General features: G+C 39.4%; 1 protein-coding gene across 3 annotated transcripts in view; it reads right to left on the reverse strand.

The window, feature by feature from the left end:
- Positions 1-19,750, reverse strand: part of sppl2 (signal peptide peptidase-like 2) — a 28,365-nt gene extending 8,615 nt beyond the window's left edge. For 2 of the 3 annotated variants that reach the window (XM_051935106.1, XM_051935105.1), the window contains exons 1-9: positions 19,562-19,718; positions 9,410-9,526; positions 8,768-8,950; positions 8,586-8,675; positions 8,326-8,465; positions 8,095-8,237; positions 7,875-7,971; positions 7,665-7,781; positions 7,513-7,594 (exon numbers count right to left, since the gene is read on the reverse strand). In XM_051935106.1, coding sequence (XP_051791066.1) covers positions 7,513-7,594; positions 7,665-7,781; positions 7,875-7,971; positions 8,095-8,237; positions 8,326-8,465; positions 8,586-8,675; positions 8,768-8,950; positions 9,410-9,526; positions 19,562-19,609 — 1,017 coding nt within the window. In that variant the 5' untranslated portion in view covers positions 19,610-19,718. Of the gene's footprint in view, positions 1-7,512; positions 7,595-7,664; positions 7,782-7,874; positions 7,972-8,094; positions 8,238-8,325; positions 8,466-8,585; positions 8,676-8,767; positions 8,951-9,409; positions 9,527-19,561 lie in introns of all 3 variants that reach the window. The other variant, XM_028816324.2, reaches the window with a different exon arrangement.
- Positions 19,751-19,800: the final 50 nt, after the last annotated feature.

The following is a 19,800-nucleotide window of genomic DNA, read 5'->3' on the forward strand; positions in this document are numbered from 1 at the left end:
TTGCAAGCCTGGCTGGTGTGAATTTACAGATTTTTGCTAATTTACAAGATTTGTTGTGTGTACTGTATATTTGCTGCCCAGTAGTAAAATTGAAAGTTAGGTAGTGACATGTCACCTTTTGCTTTAGATCTTTGTAAAATCACCTTTTGAATCCATGTCCGTTTTAAATTCTACTTAGAATGATTTAGACATATTATTACATTTTTTTCATATTTTCAAATTCACTGCTGTTATGCTGGTATGTGAATACATATCCATGTATTTCATCTACATCCAGATACTGTAGCTTGCACGCAGCCACTGCACACAACTAGAAGGCCCTCCATAGCCACTCAAGAGATTTTGTACACAACATGTTACATATGTCAAAACAACAAACAACAACAGCAGAAAAAAAGGGAGACAACCTCACATACACAATTTGACCACTAAGGGGCATTGCAGCATCTCAAACCCCAGACACACCCTGACAGACAAAAGTCCCAGTATAAATAAAAGGTTTATTAACAATACCACCTTGCACAAAGGTTCCAAAATTGGCATAAACACAATACAACACAATTCCTCTCTGTCTCTCTCTCTCCTCCCCACCTGCAAAGCGAGCTTTATCCAACCTCCATATCTGACTCCAACTCGCCTGGATGAGGTCAAGTGGCCTCTTTTTATCTTGGACACAGAAGTACTTCTGGTGCTAAGGCATATCCTGATGGAATTACTTCTGTGCCAAACGGAATTCCCATAGAATAGGGAGTGTAACTCTCTGCAGCACACTCTGGCAGCACCCACGGAACCCGACCAGGCTGCCCATTGGGACTATAATACCCAGTGTGCCTTGCGGGTGTCTGCACAAGTAGCACTGCCCAGGGAGGCTGCCACATAACGTATTGCAGGAGCATGCACTTCCGGCAGGTTGTCTCCCCCTTTCCTCGCATCATACTGGTCTCCTGGCCAAGTGAGAAACCGGAATCTGACCCACCATGGATGCCTGCACATGTGCGCCATCCATCATAACATATACCCACAAACTCTAAAATGGAATATCAAAATCAGGTACTGAGATCTGCTATAACTCACAAAAACAACACTGAAATGTTCTTTCATAAGTGGATATGTTAGGCTGTCAGTTCTCTGTCCAGGTGCAGTACTTTTCACCTGAAACACTCTTTCACAGTTTGCATTCATGTCTATTAAGTAAAAATATCTTGCAAGTGCTCATATTGAAGCGGATGCGAGTGTCACAATCACAGTACATCTAACTAGTCAGGTCTCGTCTGTTTTGAACAGAACTGATGTGATTGGCTATTAAATGTAGCACAGTGTGGAGTCTGTATAAGTTACTGTGTTATGAAATTAGTGATGCCCAAAATATGCAGCAGTTTTCTGTTTTTAAATTATATAATAATATATAGGATTGTCCTGAAATATGGGACATCTTGTTATCCCATTTTAGTTCATTAGCATCACTCTCAGTTGAATCAGTTGCTCTAAAACAGAGGGAGAAAATCCACCTTAATTAAAAATCATAAATGTCTGTGTCCATCTGGTTGCTTTATCTCTGTCATTCCAAAAGATGGTGCATCACAAACATCTTTAGTAATAAAATGCATTGCATTTGTCATTCCAACAGATGACACCTCACTAACATTAACACTGCTTTTACGAATTCCGATACCAAATAGCATATAACAGAGACATATACAATGTACTGGTCATTCCAACAGATGCCACATCACTAACATTAACACTGCTTTTACGAATCCCATTCCAAATGTCATATAACAGAGATATGTGCATTGCACGGTGCACAGCAAACGTTACTGCTGAGGTTCACGTTGATTGCTTACATCTTTAACCCGTCTTAGACAGGTAGCACAGCTAGTTTTGTATTAAAGGTTCTTCAAATGTTGTAATCCACAATGTACTTTCATTGCAAAAGGGCTATGACGCCTTTCCTTTTTTCTCTATAAAAATGTATTTTTACAGATGACCAGATAAATGAATACTTAAAGAAATGGATCACAAACACTGACCTTTTGAGTTTCCTTTTAAATGTATTGCATAGAAAATGGCTTATATCCATTACATAAATATCTACGACATTTATTGATATTCAAAGGTAAAGTGAGGACCAAACAAAAGGTATCCCCAAAAAGAACTGTGGCTCAAGGCCCATAGTTTAGGAAACCCTGTGCTACAATAAGAGAACTGGTTTAAACCCACTATATCAACATAAACCGGCTAGAGCTGAAATGTAATCCTGACAGGATGTGATGGAAACCTGAAGGGCTGGTTGGAAAAGAGAAGGGATACATTCATTAAAAACACAGAGACATAACACTCTCAAATCTGTTTAACCCCAGCAAAGGTCAGGGAAAGGGTTTGTATGTCCTCAGATAAAGACCTTCCTAGCAGCAATAGGCTCAGTTCAGGGAGCAACTCTGAACAAGGCACCAGCCCATAACAGGGTGTAATCACACAAATCTAAACTCAATTTATAATCACCATTTAAGCAAACACACATTTCTTTGGGATAGGTTATGAAAACTGCAATACCCAGACAAAAGCACATAAAGAGTAAAAACACTGTTCAAATGCCACAAAGAAATGACTGAGTACAGGATTCAAACTCCAGATGCTGGCTATGTCAGGTAGTACTAGTGCGAACCACTGTGCTATCTTGACCTCCTAAAAACACCATAATAAACAATTAATCCAATTAATTATTATCCCTAGTGTTTGTTGCTTATGGTCACAATGAACCTGAGCTTAACCTGGCAGACATGGGCATAACGCAGGAAACCTCTCTGGAAAGAATGACAATCCATTACAGTTCACCTTCAGTCAATGTATCCAGTTCATTGTCATGGGTACTAACAGCCTGGCATTACAAAACCTAGTGCAAAAGTAACAGTGGATTCAGAAGGTATTTAGACCGCTTCATTTTCTATACACTTTATTGTGTAGTAGATTTATTTTTAAATGGATACACTTGCGATTTTTCACCATCAATTTACACTCATAAATCCATAATGACAAAGTGCAAACATGATTTCAGAAAGGTTTACAAATTTATTAAAAATAAAAAACTTTAATGTCTCATTCATACAAGTGTTCACACCCATAATTCTGTACTTTGTAGAAGTCCCTTTGGCAGCAATTCTCGCTTTGGGTTTTCTTAGGTATGTCTCTATAAGCTTTGCACACCAGGATTTAGGCAGTTTATCCCTTTCTTCCTGGTAGATCATATCAAGCTCTTTTGAATGCAATGCAAAGTGTCTGTAAACTGCTGTCTTCAGGTCTCTCCCCAATGTTCAATGGGGTTTATGTCTGTGCTTTGGCTGGGTCACTCAAGGACAGTCACAGACTTGTCCTGAACCCACTATAGCATTGTCTTGGATGTATGTTTTGGGTCATTGTTGTGTTGTGTCATGCCCCACTCTGTGCACTCTGGAGCAGGTTTTCTCCTATGACCTCTCTCTGTGTATATTGTTGCATTAATCCTTCCTGCAATTCTGACCAGTCACCCTGTCCCTGACACGGGGAAGCACTTTCATAACATGTTGTTGTCATTACCATGCTTCACCGTAAGGATGGAATTTGGCAGGTGATAAGCAGTGCCTGGTTTTCACCTGACATCGTGCTTGGAGCTCTGCCCAAAGAGTTACATTTTTGTCTCAACAGACCAGCAAATCTTTTTCCTCTCTCTGTCTCTCTCTCCCTCAGAGTCCTTTAAACTGTTATAAGCCTTTACACGTGAGTGGCTTCCATCTAGCTTCTCTACCATAAATGACTGTTTGATGGAGTGCTGCTGAGACAGGTCATCCTTCTGACAGGTTATTGCATCCCAGAAGAGGACTTCTGAAGTTGGATTCTTGGTCATCTCCATAACCAAGACCCTTCTTCCCTGGTTATTCAGTTTCACAGATCGGCCAGGTGGTGGTTCCAGACTTCTACAATTATTAAGGCCAGGGAATATTCAAAGCTTTAGAAATGGTTTCATGCTCTTGTCCTGATCTATGCCTCACTACAGTTTTATCACAGAGGTCTACAAAAAATTCCTTGGACTTCATGGTTTAGTTGTTGTCCTGACATGCAGTGTGAATCGTGGGACCTTATACACACAGGTGTGTGCCTTTCTAAATGACATTGAACCAATTAAATTTCCCACAGGTGGACACCAATCAGGTTCTAGACACATCTCAAGGTGAATTAAAGCAAACAAAATTCACCTGACAAAAATTCGGGAGTGCCACAGCAAAAGGCTCTGAATACTTATAAAATTGAGAGATTTTAGTTTTTGATTTTTAACACATTTATAAACCTTTCTGAGAACATGTTTGCACTTTCTCATTATGGATTAGTGATGTACAAAAATGGTAAATGTATCATCCATTTAAAATTGAATCTACATCACAATAAAGTGTGCAGAAAGTGAAGGGATCTGAATACTTTCTGAATTGGATTTGCTTTATTGTCATTCAAACCATGCAACAAGGAGTGCACAGCTGAACTCTTCTCCAGGCTCAATGTACGAACACAAACATAGAGACAAGTGCATGCTATACAACAACAGATAAATAGACAGCTTAAACAGACAGAATACATGTATAATCCAATAGACAAATTGGTGAATAGGTGTATAGCGTTCAAGTGATGAAAAACAGTAACATAATGCACAGACATAACAGCATTTTAGGAGACATGAAATTCCAAATGTATGTGTTCAAACAGTCCGTGTGTATTCAGGAATCTTCTTATATAATACGCTACTGTTGCTATCCGTTTGTCTGTCCAGGATTTTCAATCACCAGTAGCTTGCAAACCGTTTGACCTGAAATTTGGTACACATATACTATGTGACGTTGCAAACTGTTTGACTTATTGACCTGAAATTTGATACACATATACTACGTGACGTCTACTATCCACTTTCGGGAAGATGATTGACCTCCAAGGTTATTCCTTTTTTTATTTTTATTTTATTGTAGAATCAACTCTCGGCAGCAGGCAGCAGGGTGGCTACATGGCACATGTGTATGGGCGCCGTTCTTATCCCTGCCACCTTCGCTGTCACTTCCCCTACGTCTTCATATCTTAAATCATCAAAATTAAGGAAAATGTACTAAGTAATTGCAACACAAACACTGACTTAATCAGTTTTAACGTGAAAAGATGCCAGCGAAAGAAGAGAAGAAGCGGACCACTAGGGTGAAGAAAAGAACAGCTGCTCAGGAAGCAGCAAGCGCATCAACCTCTGAGCACACGAATGCTAAACATACAGAGAAAGAGGATGACAACTATGAATGCTCAAGTCAAGTGTATTCGTGCAGTGCGCCGTTACTGGTTTAGTGTATATTACAAATAATCAGTAAGTAAAGTAATGGATATGTGCAATGGACTAAAAAAATGATAAAAAAATGGTACCAAGAATGGAAAACAAAATTGACAAGAGATGGTTTGTGAATGGAAATTTTTATATAACGGAGATAAAGAAACAACAAGGGATCAGGGAAAAATTACATCAGATAATTCAATATCTTTTGTATTAATTTGTTAGTATAAATTATAAACTGAAGTTGGTTATTGATTCTTTAAGGGTAAATTCACATAAGAGCATAAAGCTACAGTGCAAACTGAACAACACATTAGTGCTAAGGCTTCACTACAGTCCCGAGAGCTGCCTGATTGTGGTTATGCGGAACCAACTAAACTTAGTGCATCTCCCTTCTAGTTCCATTATTTAAACATTACTTCTGTAAATATGCATAACTTCAGAAAAACAAAGTATCAACCAAACCTTATCTCCATATGAATGGATGCACCCCCTTACTTTAGACTCGAGGAACTTATGTGCCATTTAGTATAGTACCTTTTGCTTATCACAAAGTGACTTACATAGTAGTTCACATTGAGATCTGATGGGTTTCAATTAGAACGCTAGAAGTTTTTTGACAAGAACATGCCATTCAGCGCAACAAAGCTTACTATTTCAAGTCTAGTTTTAGCTCTACTTTCTTCCACACTTACATGGTTACTTATTCCATGTTTCTATGGTTCTCTGTGTGAAGAAAAACTTTCCAATTTTGTGTGAAATTTACCCTAAACAAGTTTCCATCTATTTCCCTGTGTTCTTGTTGAATTCCTGTTCATTTAGTTAACAAATTAATTACACTATTAATTTGTTTCACTGTTTAATTTTTGAGGATACTCTATAGTTATTTATTTTTTGTGTCAGCTGCTTAAACACTTGCACATAAAGCCTCTAAAGCTATAGTGAATGTTTGGATCCTTGTATTGGACATAATATAAATTTAACACTTTGACATAAGGTGCATACCACTAACATAATTTAAGATCCAGACATTTAGGGGTCACAGTGCATCATGACAGTGTGTTCAACTCAGGCATTCACCTTGCTAATTATGAGTGCTGGTTAACAATGTCCCTGTTCACATTAAACAAGAGAGTCCTGCCATTATTTGAAAGTAAAATGTTTCATCTGCAAGGAGACAACTGACTGATTCAAAACAACTGAAGAAAACGTTTGGAGAAAATGTGGCCCAAAGATCTGAATGGCTGACCATATTATTCTACACCTGCTTCTTTTCCTTGGTATCAATAATTAGTGGACAACGTAGGATTTGTAAAAAGAAATCAGTGATGTTATGGTAACCATCACCACTTTTTTCCACCACAAGCTCCCATGTCTCAAGATACAAGTGTTCACTGCGAAGGCCTGGATTCTCTAACTCTCCACATAATACAATACAATTTATTTTTGTATATCCCAAAATCACACAAGGAGTGCTTCAATGGGTTTGAACAGGCCCTGTATTTTGACAGCCCCCCAGCCTTGACAAGAAAATCTTTCCAAAAAAACATTGTAAAGAAAAAAATGGAAGAAATCTCAGGAAAGGCAATTAAGAGAGAGATCTCTTTCCAGGTAGGTTGGGCGTGCAGTGCGTGTCAAAAAAATGGGGTAAATACAATACAATACACAGAACACAAGTAATCCTCAATACAATGCAATAGTACAATAGTAATAGTACAAGAATGAACATATCTGTCACATGACCACCATCACATTGAATGTAGGTAAGCCCACACAACAGCTTTACTTGGCTTCTGTGATACAAACTCAGCTCCACGGACTACTTAATACCATTGCCAGGCTTGGTTCTGGGAACCAGTTCATGGTGTTTAGTTTTAACATGATATTCTAATTCTCTGACTTATATTCTTATCTGCTCTGTAAAGCAAATAGTTGTGTATTTCTCTGTGAAATGCACCACATATAATAATTGATTGATGGAAAATGCAACATATCTTTATAAAATCAGTTTCCCAGTAGCAATGCCTCCAAGCATCAAAACTTATTGAGCAACTACACTTTGCTGACTGGACCCATTATTTTTCTTATTTAAAGCAGTTGGATTAGTCATAAGGTTATTTCTGACAGTGATGCTGTGAAGGTAAATAACGTACAGGTTACAGACAGACCGGTGTACCTACCTTGAATGTCGGTAACCTGATGGTCTTGAGCATATAAAGACAAAAAGCGATACCCAGAGTATCCTGTAGGACCCAGGCCCACCTGTAGGAATAACAAACAAGTTGAGGCCACCAGCTATCTGGCAACACCTGCCACATTTCCCAGTACTTACTGGTCTTCATTTCGGCAGACGCCCCAGATGACAGCAATCACTACACAGGACACAGAGAGCAGCAGCATTCTCACTTGTGGCCGCTTGTGGAAGTAGGGGAGATTGTTTTCAGGTATTCTAAGGAAGTATTGAAAAGCCTTTTCTTAGTTTTGATTAAGGGCAAGGATTCAAAATAAAATGATGTGGTTTGCATCACAAACAAGAACCTACCTGCATTTCCCCCAGGGGATTCTACGTACAAATGGACAGAGACAGCTATATAACCCAATGGATGAGGCCAGGCAAAATATTACAATTATCAAGTACACTGCAAAAATAAATCAAGAAAATGTTGTGTGTTTTAGGGATATCACTTGCATGTAAGGTGGTCATTCAGAGGGGAAGAGGCCACAAACATTGAGGCCTGTCCCCTTGTGTGACTTCACTCTACCTAAATAATCATAGAAGTAGTAAAGGAGCACCAGCATGGAGCAGCACATGACAACAAAGATAACGATCATTATGGGTGTAACATCCACCATCTCCTCGTCCTGCTTTTCTGCACCATCGTCCCTCTTGTGCTTCATGTACCGTCTGCAACCACAAAGAAAACTCTCACCTGGTGTTGGCTTAATTCCCCGAGCCCATTTACAAGGCAATACTTTTTTTATCCTGAACTTACTTCTTTATATCTCGGCTTCCTGCCCAGTAGCCTCCAACTGCAACTGTCCCAACAGCCATCAGGAAGATGATCACCATGTTGTAGTCAAGAAAGGGTTCATTGGGTGCATACAAAGCCACTAACTTAACCTGGCTAAATGTCTGGAATTAGAAAAAATTCAGAAACAATCAGTGGTAATATCTGGCCTCTATACAAATACAGTATCAAGTGGCAAAGTCAGATTATGAAATAGGGCACTGAGCTTCACTCTCTGATACTACCTTCCGGATTTCCACCATGTCTGTATAGCTGAGAAGGGCCACTGGAATGTCAATCTCTTCGTACTGGCTCTTGTTACCAAATGGTGGACTCTGAAAGGACAACAGGAAAAACAAATAGTTTTGTGGGGTTGCCATTTTAATACAGACACTACTAACTGAATCATTGGCTGCTATGTCCTTACCAGAGTTTCCTGGCTCACGATAAGGAGTCCCCTGGCCCCATTGATCTGTGCCAGCTTGACTTTCTCATAAAAAGTACAGTTACCCCGTAGCACCATGGGGATTCGATTAGTGAAGCCACCTGCTGGCACTTCAGACGGGGAGCAGAGCACTGAGGTGGTCATTTCATGGATCTGGAGCCGAGACTAAAAGTGGAGATAAGAAAGGAGTATAAAATCTCTACATTGTACTTTTAAGAGAGGGCTTGCAACATGCAAAGTTGCTGGGGCACATTATATGGTCAAATAGCACTCTAGCCAGCAAAATGACTTTGCTTCTGAGATGGAGTTGTGAAGTTCGAAAGACAAAGTTTTCTTGGGGTGTGCCATGTGGTAATCACCTCTCACACACAAGCAGCAATATATCATAATATCATAATGTATTTTGAAACATCATTGAAAATCTGGAAAGACACCCAGACAGGACCTCAGCTGATGGTCAACTATGCCCATTCCCTCTGCATGATGTAAAACATACTAAGCAACATTCTGACCCTGTGATTCTACCGCAACTTTCTTCTGCTCTCTGACCAATCAAAACTCATTGAGACTAAACACACATACAAACGGAAGTGTCAAATCAAACCAGAAGAGCTTGACACGCACAGCTTTGTTCAGATCCTGAGGTAGGTGGGCCCAGTCAGGGTTGAAGCTGATGCAGTAATCCTTGCCATTGTTCTTCTCCATGTCACTGACATGTGCCATTCCATATTCCCCCAGCACCTATAATACAAAGAAGTGACAGTCACACTTTCTATTAAGTGAGAATGTTACTCACATCAGAGAAATGCTATGCCTAACTCTGTTCAATGGGTCCGTGCATTCAAGTAACTATTTTTAAGTCAGTTATTGAACAGCAGAAATCCTGCTTACACATCTGTGAGAGCACACTTGCTGCTGCTTGAAACCAAAAATATCAAACCAGTAAGTAGACCTGGGATAAATAAAAAAGAAAAAAAATACAGACATGTAGCTGTAGAAAGATGTTCTCCTGAGCACCTCGTACTCTGTGTATTTGGTGAGTAAAAACTTTCATTTCAGCAATGCTTGTAAGCCCTGTTACAAAGGCTATGAACTGACAAAAATATATTGTGCAAGGGCTCAACAAAATCAGTTTCTATATGATTCAAACTGTTTTCTTGGTTAACTTCCTCAAAGTAAATGAGACAGGGTGAAGAAGTCACAAGGTCGCAGGGGGTACGTGACATTTGTCTTATGGCCAATATTGGAGACTGTAAGAAAATGCTTAGTTAGGGATATAATAAAAAGCCTAGCTTTTATATATTGTTTTTAGGAACTAACCGTTGTTGTTGTTTTGCAGTACTTGTGTAATTGTAATCACAAGACAAAGCCCTATAAAAACTTTGGGATACCCTTGCCGGGGGGCAGATGAAGGGCGGTGTCCTAGGACTGTGCTTCTCTGTCATTTATCCTTTGCCTGGTGTGTATGAATAAAAGATTTTTTACTAACTTTAATTATATCTCTCTCTGTCTTCAGTCACGAGACACGGCACATACAAAAAGTGTCCACATAGCTTACAACCTTCGCAAGCAGTAGCAATTAATCTGAGGTGTAAATAAATCAACTGGCAGCATTTAGTTTGAATTCTAAATTAAGATATAGAGAGATGGAAATTAAAAAGTTGAAAAAATACACTTCAGTAAAAAGTACATATATTTTTTAAAAATATTTAACAGTGACACAGTTTGATGGTCCATAGACAACACATTTATAATTAGCTGAACTCTTTAGGCTGTTTTTTCACTAGCAGTAGGAATCGTACTGATTCAGCCCTGGCTCCCTGCTTTATTTCTAATGCATTTTTCCCTCTGAAATGCTCAAGAACCCACCACTGCAATTCTGTGGATTACTTGGTCCCTATTCCATTAGGTTAACCGGCGATTCCAACTTGACTGTGTGTGCCTGAGCACTGTAATGGACTGGCATTCTGTGCAGGACTGGTTCCTGTCTTGAACCTGACACGTTAAGCGGGATTTAGAATGGTATGTCATGTTCTTTGAGCTCTATTCCATATGAAGAATTTGTGCCTTTGGGAATAAATTTAAAGAGGACTTGGAGACATCATGGACACTGACTGGTTTCTGCTCATTTCATCATGCAAACAACGAGGGTGGAGTTGAAGCAGTTCAGTAATGGATTGCTTTTTTAAACACCAACATTGGTTGTGTGGATCAGTTCTGTGCAAAATGGAGTTGAAAGGGTACTGCCAACAGTCCGAGTGCAGTTTGGTCCATTGGCAGTGTTCAGCCCAACCTGGAAAGTTATACCTTAAGTACAGAGCCAAAAATTAAAAGAGTTGGAAGAAATGATCATTAAGGATAACGTAAACTTAACAAACAACTAAAACAACAGTACGTGATATGTTTAAATTAATAATCAGACCATCATTCCCCCATACAATCATATTCTAACCATTATTATACTTCTCTAACCCAAAAAACCAACCCTAGATTTTCATACTTATTTCTTCTTCTTCTTTTAGCTGCTCCTGTTAGGGGTCACCACAGGGGATCATCTTTTTCCATATCGTCCTGTCTTCTGCATCTTTCTCTGTAACACCCACCACCTGCATGTCCTCTCTCACCACATCCATAAAACTCCTCTTAGGCCTTCCTCTTTTCATCTTTCCTGGCAGCTCTATCCTTAGCATCCTTCTCCCAATATACTCACCATCTCTCCTCTGCACATGTCCAAACCAACGCAATCTCGCCTCTCTGACTTTGTCTCCCAACCGTCCAACCTGAGCTGACCCTCTAGTGTACTAATTTCTCATCCTGTCCATCCTCGTCACACCCAGTGCAAATCTTACCATCTTTAACTCGGCCAACTCCAGCTCTGTCTTCTGCCTTCTGGTAAATGCCACCGTCTCCAATCCATATAACATAGCTGGTCTCACTACCATCCTGTAGACATTTGCTTTCAATCTTGCTGATAACCGTCTTGTCACAAATTACTACTGACACTCTTCACCACCCATTCCACCCTTCCTGCACTCTCTTTTTCACTTCTCTTCCACAATCCCCGTTACTCTGTACTGTTGATCCCAAGTATTTAAACTCATCCACCTTCACCAGCTCTACTCCCTGCATCCTCACCATTCCACTGACCTCCCTCTCATTCACACAAATGTATTCTGTCTTGTTCCTACTAACCTTCATTTCTCTCCTCTCCAAAGCATATCTATTATTCACAGTTGCCTTTCAATCTAACAGAAACAGCTACACAGTGTAGTAGGAACACTGAAGTACCTGGAGAAAACCAAGCTGCAGACATTGGGAGAATGTGCCAACTCTTCATGGACAGTGCCAGGACCAAGACATTAACCAAGGACACTGAAGCTGTAAGGCAGCAGTGCTACCCACAACATAAAAAATGTCAAGAAAACACAAAAACCAGAATAAGAGTATATAATGCAGTAAACGCAATAATTACTTTCTTTATATCCTCCTAAAGGGTAAATACATAAATATATCTCAGGTATGTTTATTGGATACACAAAATGAAACATATCTATATACAGGGTATATATAAAATGCTAAAAGGTTGTTGTCATGCAATTACTTACCAACTACTGGGGCTAAAACCTTGATCTTAGTCTTATGCTGCATTCCATTTACCTCAGAAATCGCATGTCAGAGCTGGGAATGATGTCACATCCAAGTTGACCGTGTTCCAGTAAAACATTTGGAAAACTATTATGGACACGTCCAGTAAAACCTTTTTTCAAGCTTGCTCCATCAGAATAAATAGCAGTTGATAACAAAGCATTACATGGCATTTTGTGCATCTAAACACCCTAGCAACATGTTCACAGACAGAGGTTGGACAGCACTGTGTGTGTGACTGGTTTAATGAGACACAAATAAGCACAGCTTTAGCTTTCACTAAAGTTTTTGGTGTACATCACCATTTTGGATTGATGTCATGCTCTAAAGTTGGACAAACTTGGACTTGGCAGACCAGCACCGAGTTGGAAATACAACTCAAGAGGATGTTCTGGTCCAACTAGGAACTTAGAACTTTCAATTTCCCACTTTAAATGGAATGCAGCATTAATCAAAAGCTTATGATATGACACATGCCAGTGAAGCAAAAAATTTGGGTTGTTGTAAACCCTCATAACTTTGTGGAGGTTGCATCTTTCTTAAGGCAAACTTCTCAATATAGCAAAAAGGAAAAGAACACAGGCTGCATCTGCTGAGCACTTCTGCAGCCACCAATTGGAAGAAGAACAGCAGTACCATCTCCTGAATGTCAAGTATGGAATACAGAATTCACGCACAACAATGACAGACAAATACCTGCACAAACTGCCCCGTGCTCGTGTCCTCACACCAAATTAATCATTATGATCGCAAAATACATTGCTTCAAGCTGTGATGGCCCGAAAAAGAACTCCAGCAGCGGCATCTCTTAAGCATCAAGCTAAACATAAGAGGCAATACAGTGATGAAGAGCGTGCAACAATAAGATGAAAAGACACTACTTTATACAATTGATTTACAAATAAGCTAAATACATTTGCTAGGAACTTGGATTTTCACTTTAGTGTTCAGATGAAATGATAAAATGTTTTAAACAAATAAACAATTTTTACTTTTTATGGTATCTATAAAATAAGGTGCAAATAATGATTATTTTTATACTGACTGGTGACATCTACATTGCAGTTGATATTTGGTACTATTTGTAGAAATATGGGATGTCTGGTCCTCTAGTCATATTTGTTTACGGTTCACCTTAATAATGTTTGCTCAGAAGTGTAATTGTGCATCCCTGTTCTTATGGAGGTTTTTGTCAAAAGACTGCAGAACACTCCCAGTACACTAATTATAGCTTCTATTATGATATTGCTGTTTTCCATTATCCAACTGCATGTTAGGTTCAGAACTTCACTGTGGTGCTGCTGACAGAAGGAGCAGCAGACCATCTCTCATAACCCATATCTTCAGCAGAAAAATTCACATGAAAATGATATAAACCCAAACCACTTTGGGGTATAATGGACTTTCTGGTAGACAAGAAAAAAAAAAAGAGGAGAACAGGCACATTGGCAGTGGTAAGATAAACCAACATGTCACTGCAAAAGTAAGAGCGCCATCAGGAAGCAGAAAGTAATATACAGGGTGTTCCACGAAACAGTAGCCCCACACATTGTAATGGGCCGCTCCCTGTCAGCAGCAAGTGTAGTAAGGTGAATCTAGTGGAACTGCCTGTCTTCTGGGTGCTTGCTGGAGAGGAGACATGCTGTTCTTGTTGGAATAATATATTTCAGTCGCACAGCTGTATGTTCATAAAGGGCAATTTGAAGCAGGAGGGATTCATGAAACAATATACAGTTGGCGGTGCTCCTGCAAAACACACATTTCAGCATTTGGTGATGTACTACTTATTCTGTGAGTAATGCACTCAAGCCAAGAAGCCCTTCTGTCTGTAAATCAAGAGGATTTCGCCAACATTGCAGCTCGTATGGAAAGAGGTCCTCATAGGTTGATGCAGAAACTACCAGAACAGATATGCTGAGATTTGTTATTAGCATGTTACAGTTCACTTAACCTTGCTTCACTGCTATGGTGAAAGACATTTTCAACACAGCCTTCAGTAACATTTGTTAATAACACCATTATTAAAACAACAAAATAACTTTTCAAGTGTAATAACATTTTTTTTTATCTTTTATCACTAACAAAACTCTTATTGATATTGATACTACGACCAGTCTACTTTTTGTGAGCCACCCTGTACAACATTATTCCAGAATGCTAGAGAACAGCGATGCCTAGCCCTCTTATAACCATAAGGTATGTCCACACAAATTTTACAGGAGGGATCACGTTCCTCTTTTAAGGGTGAGGACACGTAGGATTAGCCTAAGGCTGGTCATTTTTCTTCACCTATTTTTCTGTTAACACACAGTCCCATAATAAAAGGAATGAGACAGTGTTGCTCTTTTAAGTGAGGCCTTTCAGGGACAGAAAAGATAAAGGTTGCTGCACCCTCAAGGACCACCAGAGGGCACTGTGTCTTACTGACAGAGCAATCTTATGGACCTACAGTAACTCTTGATGAACAAGCAATTCCAGGATTAACTAGAACCGACCAATAAAGTGAGTTTAAAGATACCTCAAGTCCTATGCCCTTTTAACCAATCATAAGGAGGAGAGTTGGAATGAATAAACACCAATTCATTCATCTCACTTTTCTATAGAGAAGGCCAGTACAGTTAACTTCACTATTTACACCTGTTTTTTTTAGATCAATTTTGTTTAAATCAACTTTTACTTTTAACTGCAATCATTCCTTAATTAAGCATGCTGCTATTTCTCAGTTTTTATGTTTAATGTCAAATCAAATGTTACAAAACTATCCATCCATCCATTATCCAACCCGCTATATCCTAACTACAGGGTCACGGGGGTCTGTTGGAGCCAATCCTAAAACAAGGAAACATAGGAAACAAACCACGGGTAGGGTGCCAGCCCACCGCAGGGCACACACACACACACACACCAAGCACACACTAGGGACAATTTAGGATAGTCAATGCTCCTAACCTGCATGTCTTTGGACTGTGGGAGGAAACCAGAGTACCCGGAGGAAACCCATGCAGACACAGGGAGAACATGCAAACTTCATGCAGGGTGGACCCGGGAAGTGAACTCGGGTCTCCTAACTGTGTGGCAGCAGCGCTACCCACTGCGCCACCGTGCCGTCCTGTTACAAAGCTATGCTGGCTAAATATGTATTGCTTTGTGCCCTCCCCCACCATAATCTATTGTCTGTGGGGGAGGAGCGAAAGCTTTAGATTCGTCAAAAATTGTCATCTCTAGTTTTTCAACGGATCTCGACGTTTTAGTGTTCCCAATATCGAAAACATGATATCTTGATGATGGGTGTGTGTCTGTCTGTCTGTGCGTGTGTTTGTGTCTGTATGTCACAGTTTCTTGAGGATGGTCTAGAACTAAAATGGCTGGATGGAAAAATACTAAACTCAAAAATTAAGCCTGTGATGAGCTGACGATGTGCTGATTAGTTTTTTAGCCAAATTGTGCAAGAGGAAGAGGAACTCTAGAGGAACCCCCAAATACAGTAATTCTGCAATTAATTATGAATTCTTCTCGTCAATTGCTATTGTAATGACATATTTTATGATAAGAAAGATCAGCATCAGAATGGCAAATAATTACTGAAATGTTATAGAATAGTTTGGGTAACTTGGTTCCTAGGGTGCAAAGCCAACGTGACTCTCACGTCTGAATTTAAGGAACTTAGCAATTACTAAAATGTGTTACCAGGGAATTATTTAAGGTTTTTCTCTTGGACATAAAGATTGTCATCATCACCACCATCATCATCATCATGGTTTTCATTCCTCTTTTGGGAATATTCTGTTTTTTAAGCCATCATTTACTGATGAGCATGCTAGTGTACTGGGTATGACACTGAAGTAACTGTAGCCTTTTATCGTTCAGGGTCATTTGCTTGGGTGTCTGCTCTGCTCCTTGTTAACTGTAATTATATGGATAAAGTTAAAGTAGCAAACTTCACAGAAAAAAGTTAATCAATAGGAAAATAATAAGAGTGTTAAAGCAATACAAATATTTGTACATTTCTTATAAAAGTAACTCTCACACTACAGTGCTTTTTCTAAAGGCAAAATAAAACAAGAAAAATTATAATCATTCAATTTAAGGAAAAATTACACACATATTTTAAAAATGGTTGGAACTGAAACTAGCAGCCATGGGTGCCACCAGGACTGTACAATGCTATACTGACAAGAGGTAGGTAAGAGGACCAATATTTAGGCCAAAAAAAGAACCTGAAAGTGAGATGGGAGCTGAAAATGGGAATGCTTTTCATAGTACTTTTAAGGTGGAAAAAGTATATAAATGCTCCCAGTAGGTAAGCAGGGGATCAGCACCTGTATCACTAGGTCCACAGAGTTAATGCCATTCCTATTTTCCGTCCTTTACTTAGGACATTTGTGTTTTGCCAATGTTCAACACTCCCTTTTTGTATTGGGCAAAATAAACACACCATTGCTTTATACATTTTGGTTTGACTAGGCACTCACAGTTCCCTCGAACGCCGGTTTTATTATGGAGGGGATAAAGAATTTGAGGACTTAGCTCATCATCATGCTTTACTATCAATGAGTGTTTCACTTCATGCAAATCCTTTAATATTAAACTCTGGTCCTCACACACAGAATTCCACTGCCTAACAGGCGCACAAGTGACCAAATCACCTGACCTAAAGAAGAAAAATAAGTTCAGCCCCAAAGGCTGGCATAGCAGCAGTCACTTTCTCATTACAGGCTTGCATGTAGATCACTGTTACAATATTACACTGTGGAATTACTGCCAGTAGGAAATTCAAGGCTGTGCTGGACTGGCACGCAAACAAAGAGCACAGGTGGGATAAAACATTGAGAAAGCAAGATTCTCTGTAGTTTGTTATGCCTACAGTTCCACTCCATCCATCCAGGGACTGGAGGGCTATCGTCAAGGACAATCCAAAAACCAAACTTAAACTCCCACGTTTATTCACAGAAAACTTTTAAGAGTTGTCTGTTATCCTAACAGAATGTAGTGGGAAAACCAAAGTACACAGAGAAAACCCAACCCTGACAGTCAGGGAGAATGTGCAGTGTCTTCAAAAGCAGTGCCAAAACACTGGAGCTGTGAGGCAGCCATCTTAGTTTGCCTTTTCAGAGAAATAGGGAGCAACACAAACTGGTGCATTGTCACCTAGTAGTTATATACCATTATTTCATATTTTCAGAAATTACTACAAATATTTTTACAAATTTCTGTATCATTTTAATAAATTTGCCATAAACTGATATGATTGCAGTAGACAACTGGCAGCAATATTTTATTTCATGTTTTCATGCACAAGAGAAAACAGTTTAAAATATAATACATGCCAACAGTGACCAGTGCTGTATAATGGCAAATGATTTGAAAAACATCCATGAACAAAGGTATCATGTTACTAGTGCTGCATAATCCACATGTCCATCATCCAGTCGAATGCTCCAAGTGTACAAATTGCATACATTTTATGCTAAAATATTAATACTTAAATCTGAAAAACTGCTCAGTGAATGTGAGGGTAAGGTGGGTCTTCAATTCAAAGACAAAGAATTATGGCAATGCGTTTTCCTGTTTAATTTCAAAGTTGACTTTTCCAGAAGTATTAATAATATTATAGCACAAAATGCATGTGTTCTGCTCATTCTGTGCATATGACTGTATAACAGACATGTAGATCATGCGACACGAGTAACTTAAGAATTGTTTTCTTTTTTCCCCCCAAGGATGTTTTTTTACATCGTTTTCTGTTGGACAGACCAGGTCACCATGATGTCCCATTACATCATAAACTGTTTTCTCTCCATTCTGTATGAAAACATGAAATCAAAACCGTTTCTCAGCCAACACAACAAGCTACATATTGCAAGTAACATTTCAATTACTGTAATGTTACTTTTGGGTGGAGTATTCCTTTAAAAAGAACAATTTCAATGAATGTAAAACTTTGATTCCTGTGGGGTTATAGAAGCACTAAGAAACGTGTCAGTGTTAAAACCATAAAACTGAATAGTGTGTGTGTGTTTCTTTCAGTGTACAATTTGTTTTGTTGTATTTAACATTATTCTTGTGCTGTGTATTTTTTTTGGTACATGCCATTTTGTGCTTTAACTAAGGTGTGAATGTTATGTTAGGCAAGTTGATAAATGAATGTGAGTATGTTCTATGATTAACCCCATCCATGTCTGTATCCTATCTTGTGGCTGGTTGTCTGCCAGGAAAGGCACCAGCTCCCAACAGCCCTGAAATGGAAAAGTGGGATAGAAAATGGATAGACAGATGAAATGTAATAGTGTATAGTGTGCTGGGCTGACACATGGTTTTATAATTTCTATTGAATTGTTCTGTGCGTTAGGCTTCAGTGTTTGACTTCTGAGTTTAAGGATCATTTAAAAGCAATGTGCAAAAGAAACCCTTTTAATCTGAACTTGCTTTCAGCAACTATTTTCTTTTAGAAAAGAAATTTACAACTGCCTTAGCAATTCACTTACCATTGATCTGGGCAGTAAACGTTTCTTTGTGGTACATTGAGCTCATTGGTTATACTTATGGGCTGAATGTTCTAATGACAATCCGAATAGATTCTGTGTAAAAGTTCCGACACTGCAAATCATGGAAATTGTAAAGTGCTTTTAAGTTTGTTTTTACAACATATCTGTAATATATGAAACTGGATAGCCCACCCGTCTCCACAAAAGCAAAACACAATAAGAAATCCGATTTCTCTAAATGTTAGAAACAAATGGATTAGTGATTACAACAGTTTAAACTCTGCACGCAGTACATATATGTGTACATTAGTGTAGTAAATAAACAATTATGAGGCGTGAAACTGGATAACGACAACTAGTTCTGTTCATGACTAGTCATATGTTTTGAATAGAAGGCTCTATACACACCCCCGCAAATAAACTCTGCCGTCTCCCGCTAAACGCAATATGCCCAATCGCTGAAACCTCACCGGCATTTTCCTAACACGCCACCAAGTGGTCACCTTGTTGGACAATCGCTGTCTGGACCCCTGAGAGCTCTCAGTTCGGTTTCCAGTTTACACCTTCTCAGGCCCAGATATCCGCGGAGTACCTATGGGACGTTGTTCGCAAGTTTGCCCATCACAGCCAATCTGCCGTCGCTCACCTGTTTCAGCAGCATAGCCCCGAGCATCAGGGCCACCAAATCCCTCATGATGTGCTGCCTATGTTGATGATTGCACCCTTCAATCACATTCACACTCGGTCCACCATCTGCTGCCTGCCGAACCAAGGCCCGCCCACGCCGTTCGGTGATAGAGCCTTCTTGCTCGCGGCGTCTTTCATGTCGCCTTCTGATTCGCTAAGGTCTACATCAATATTAAATAAAAGCCCCTAGTAGGGGGA

The sequence above is a fragment of the Erpetoichthys calabaricus genome, chromosome 12 (genome assembly GCF_900747795.2).
Source record: "Erpetoichthys calabaricus chromosome 12, fErpCal1.3, whole genome shotgun sequence".
Lineage (NCBI taxonomy): Eukaryota > Metazoa > Chordata > Cladistia > Polypteriformes > Polypteridae > Erpetoichthys > Erpetoichthys calabaricus.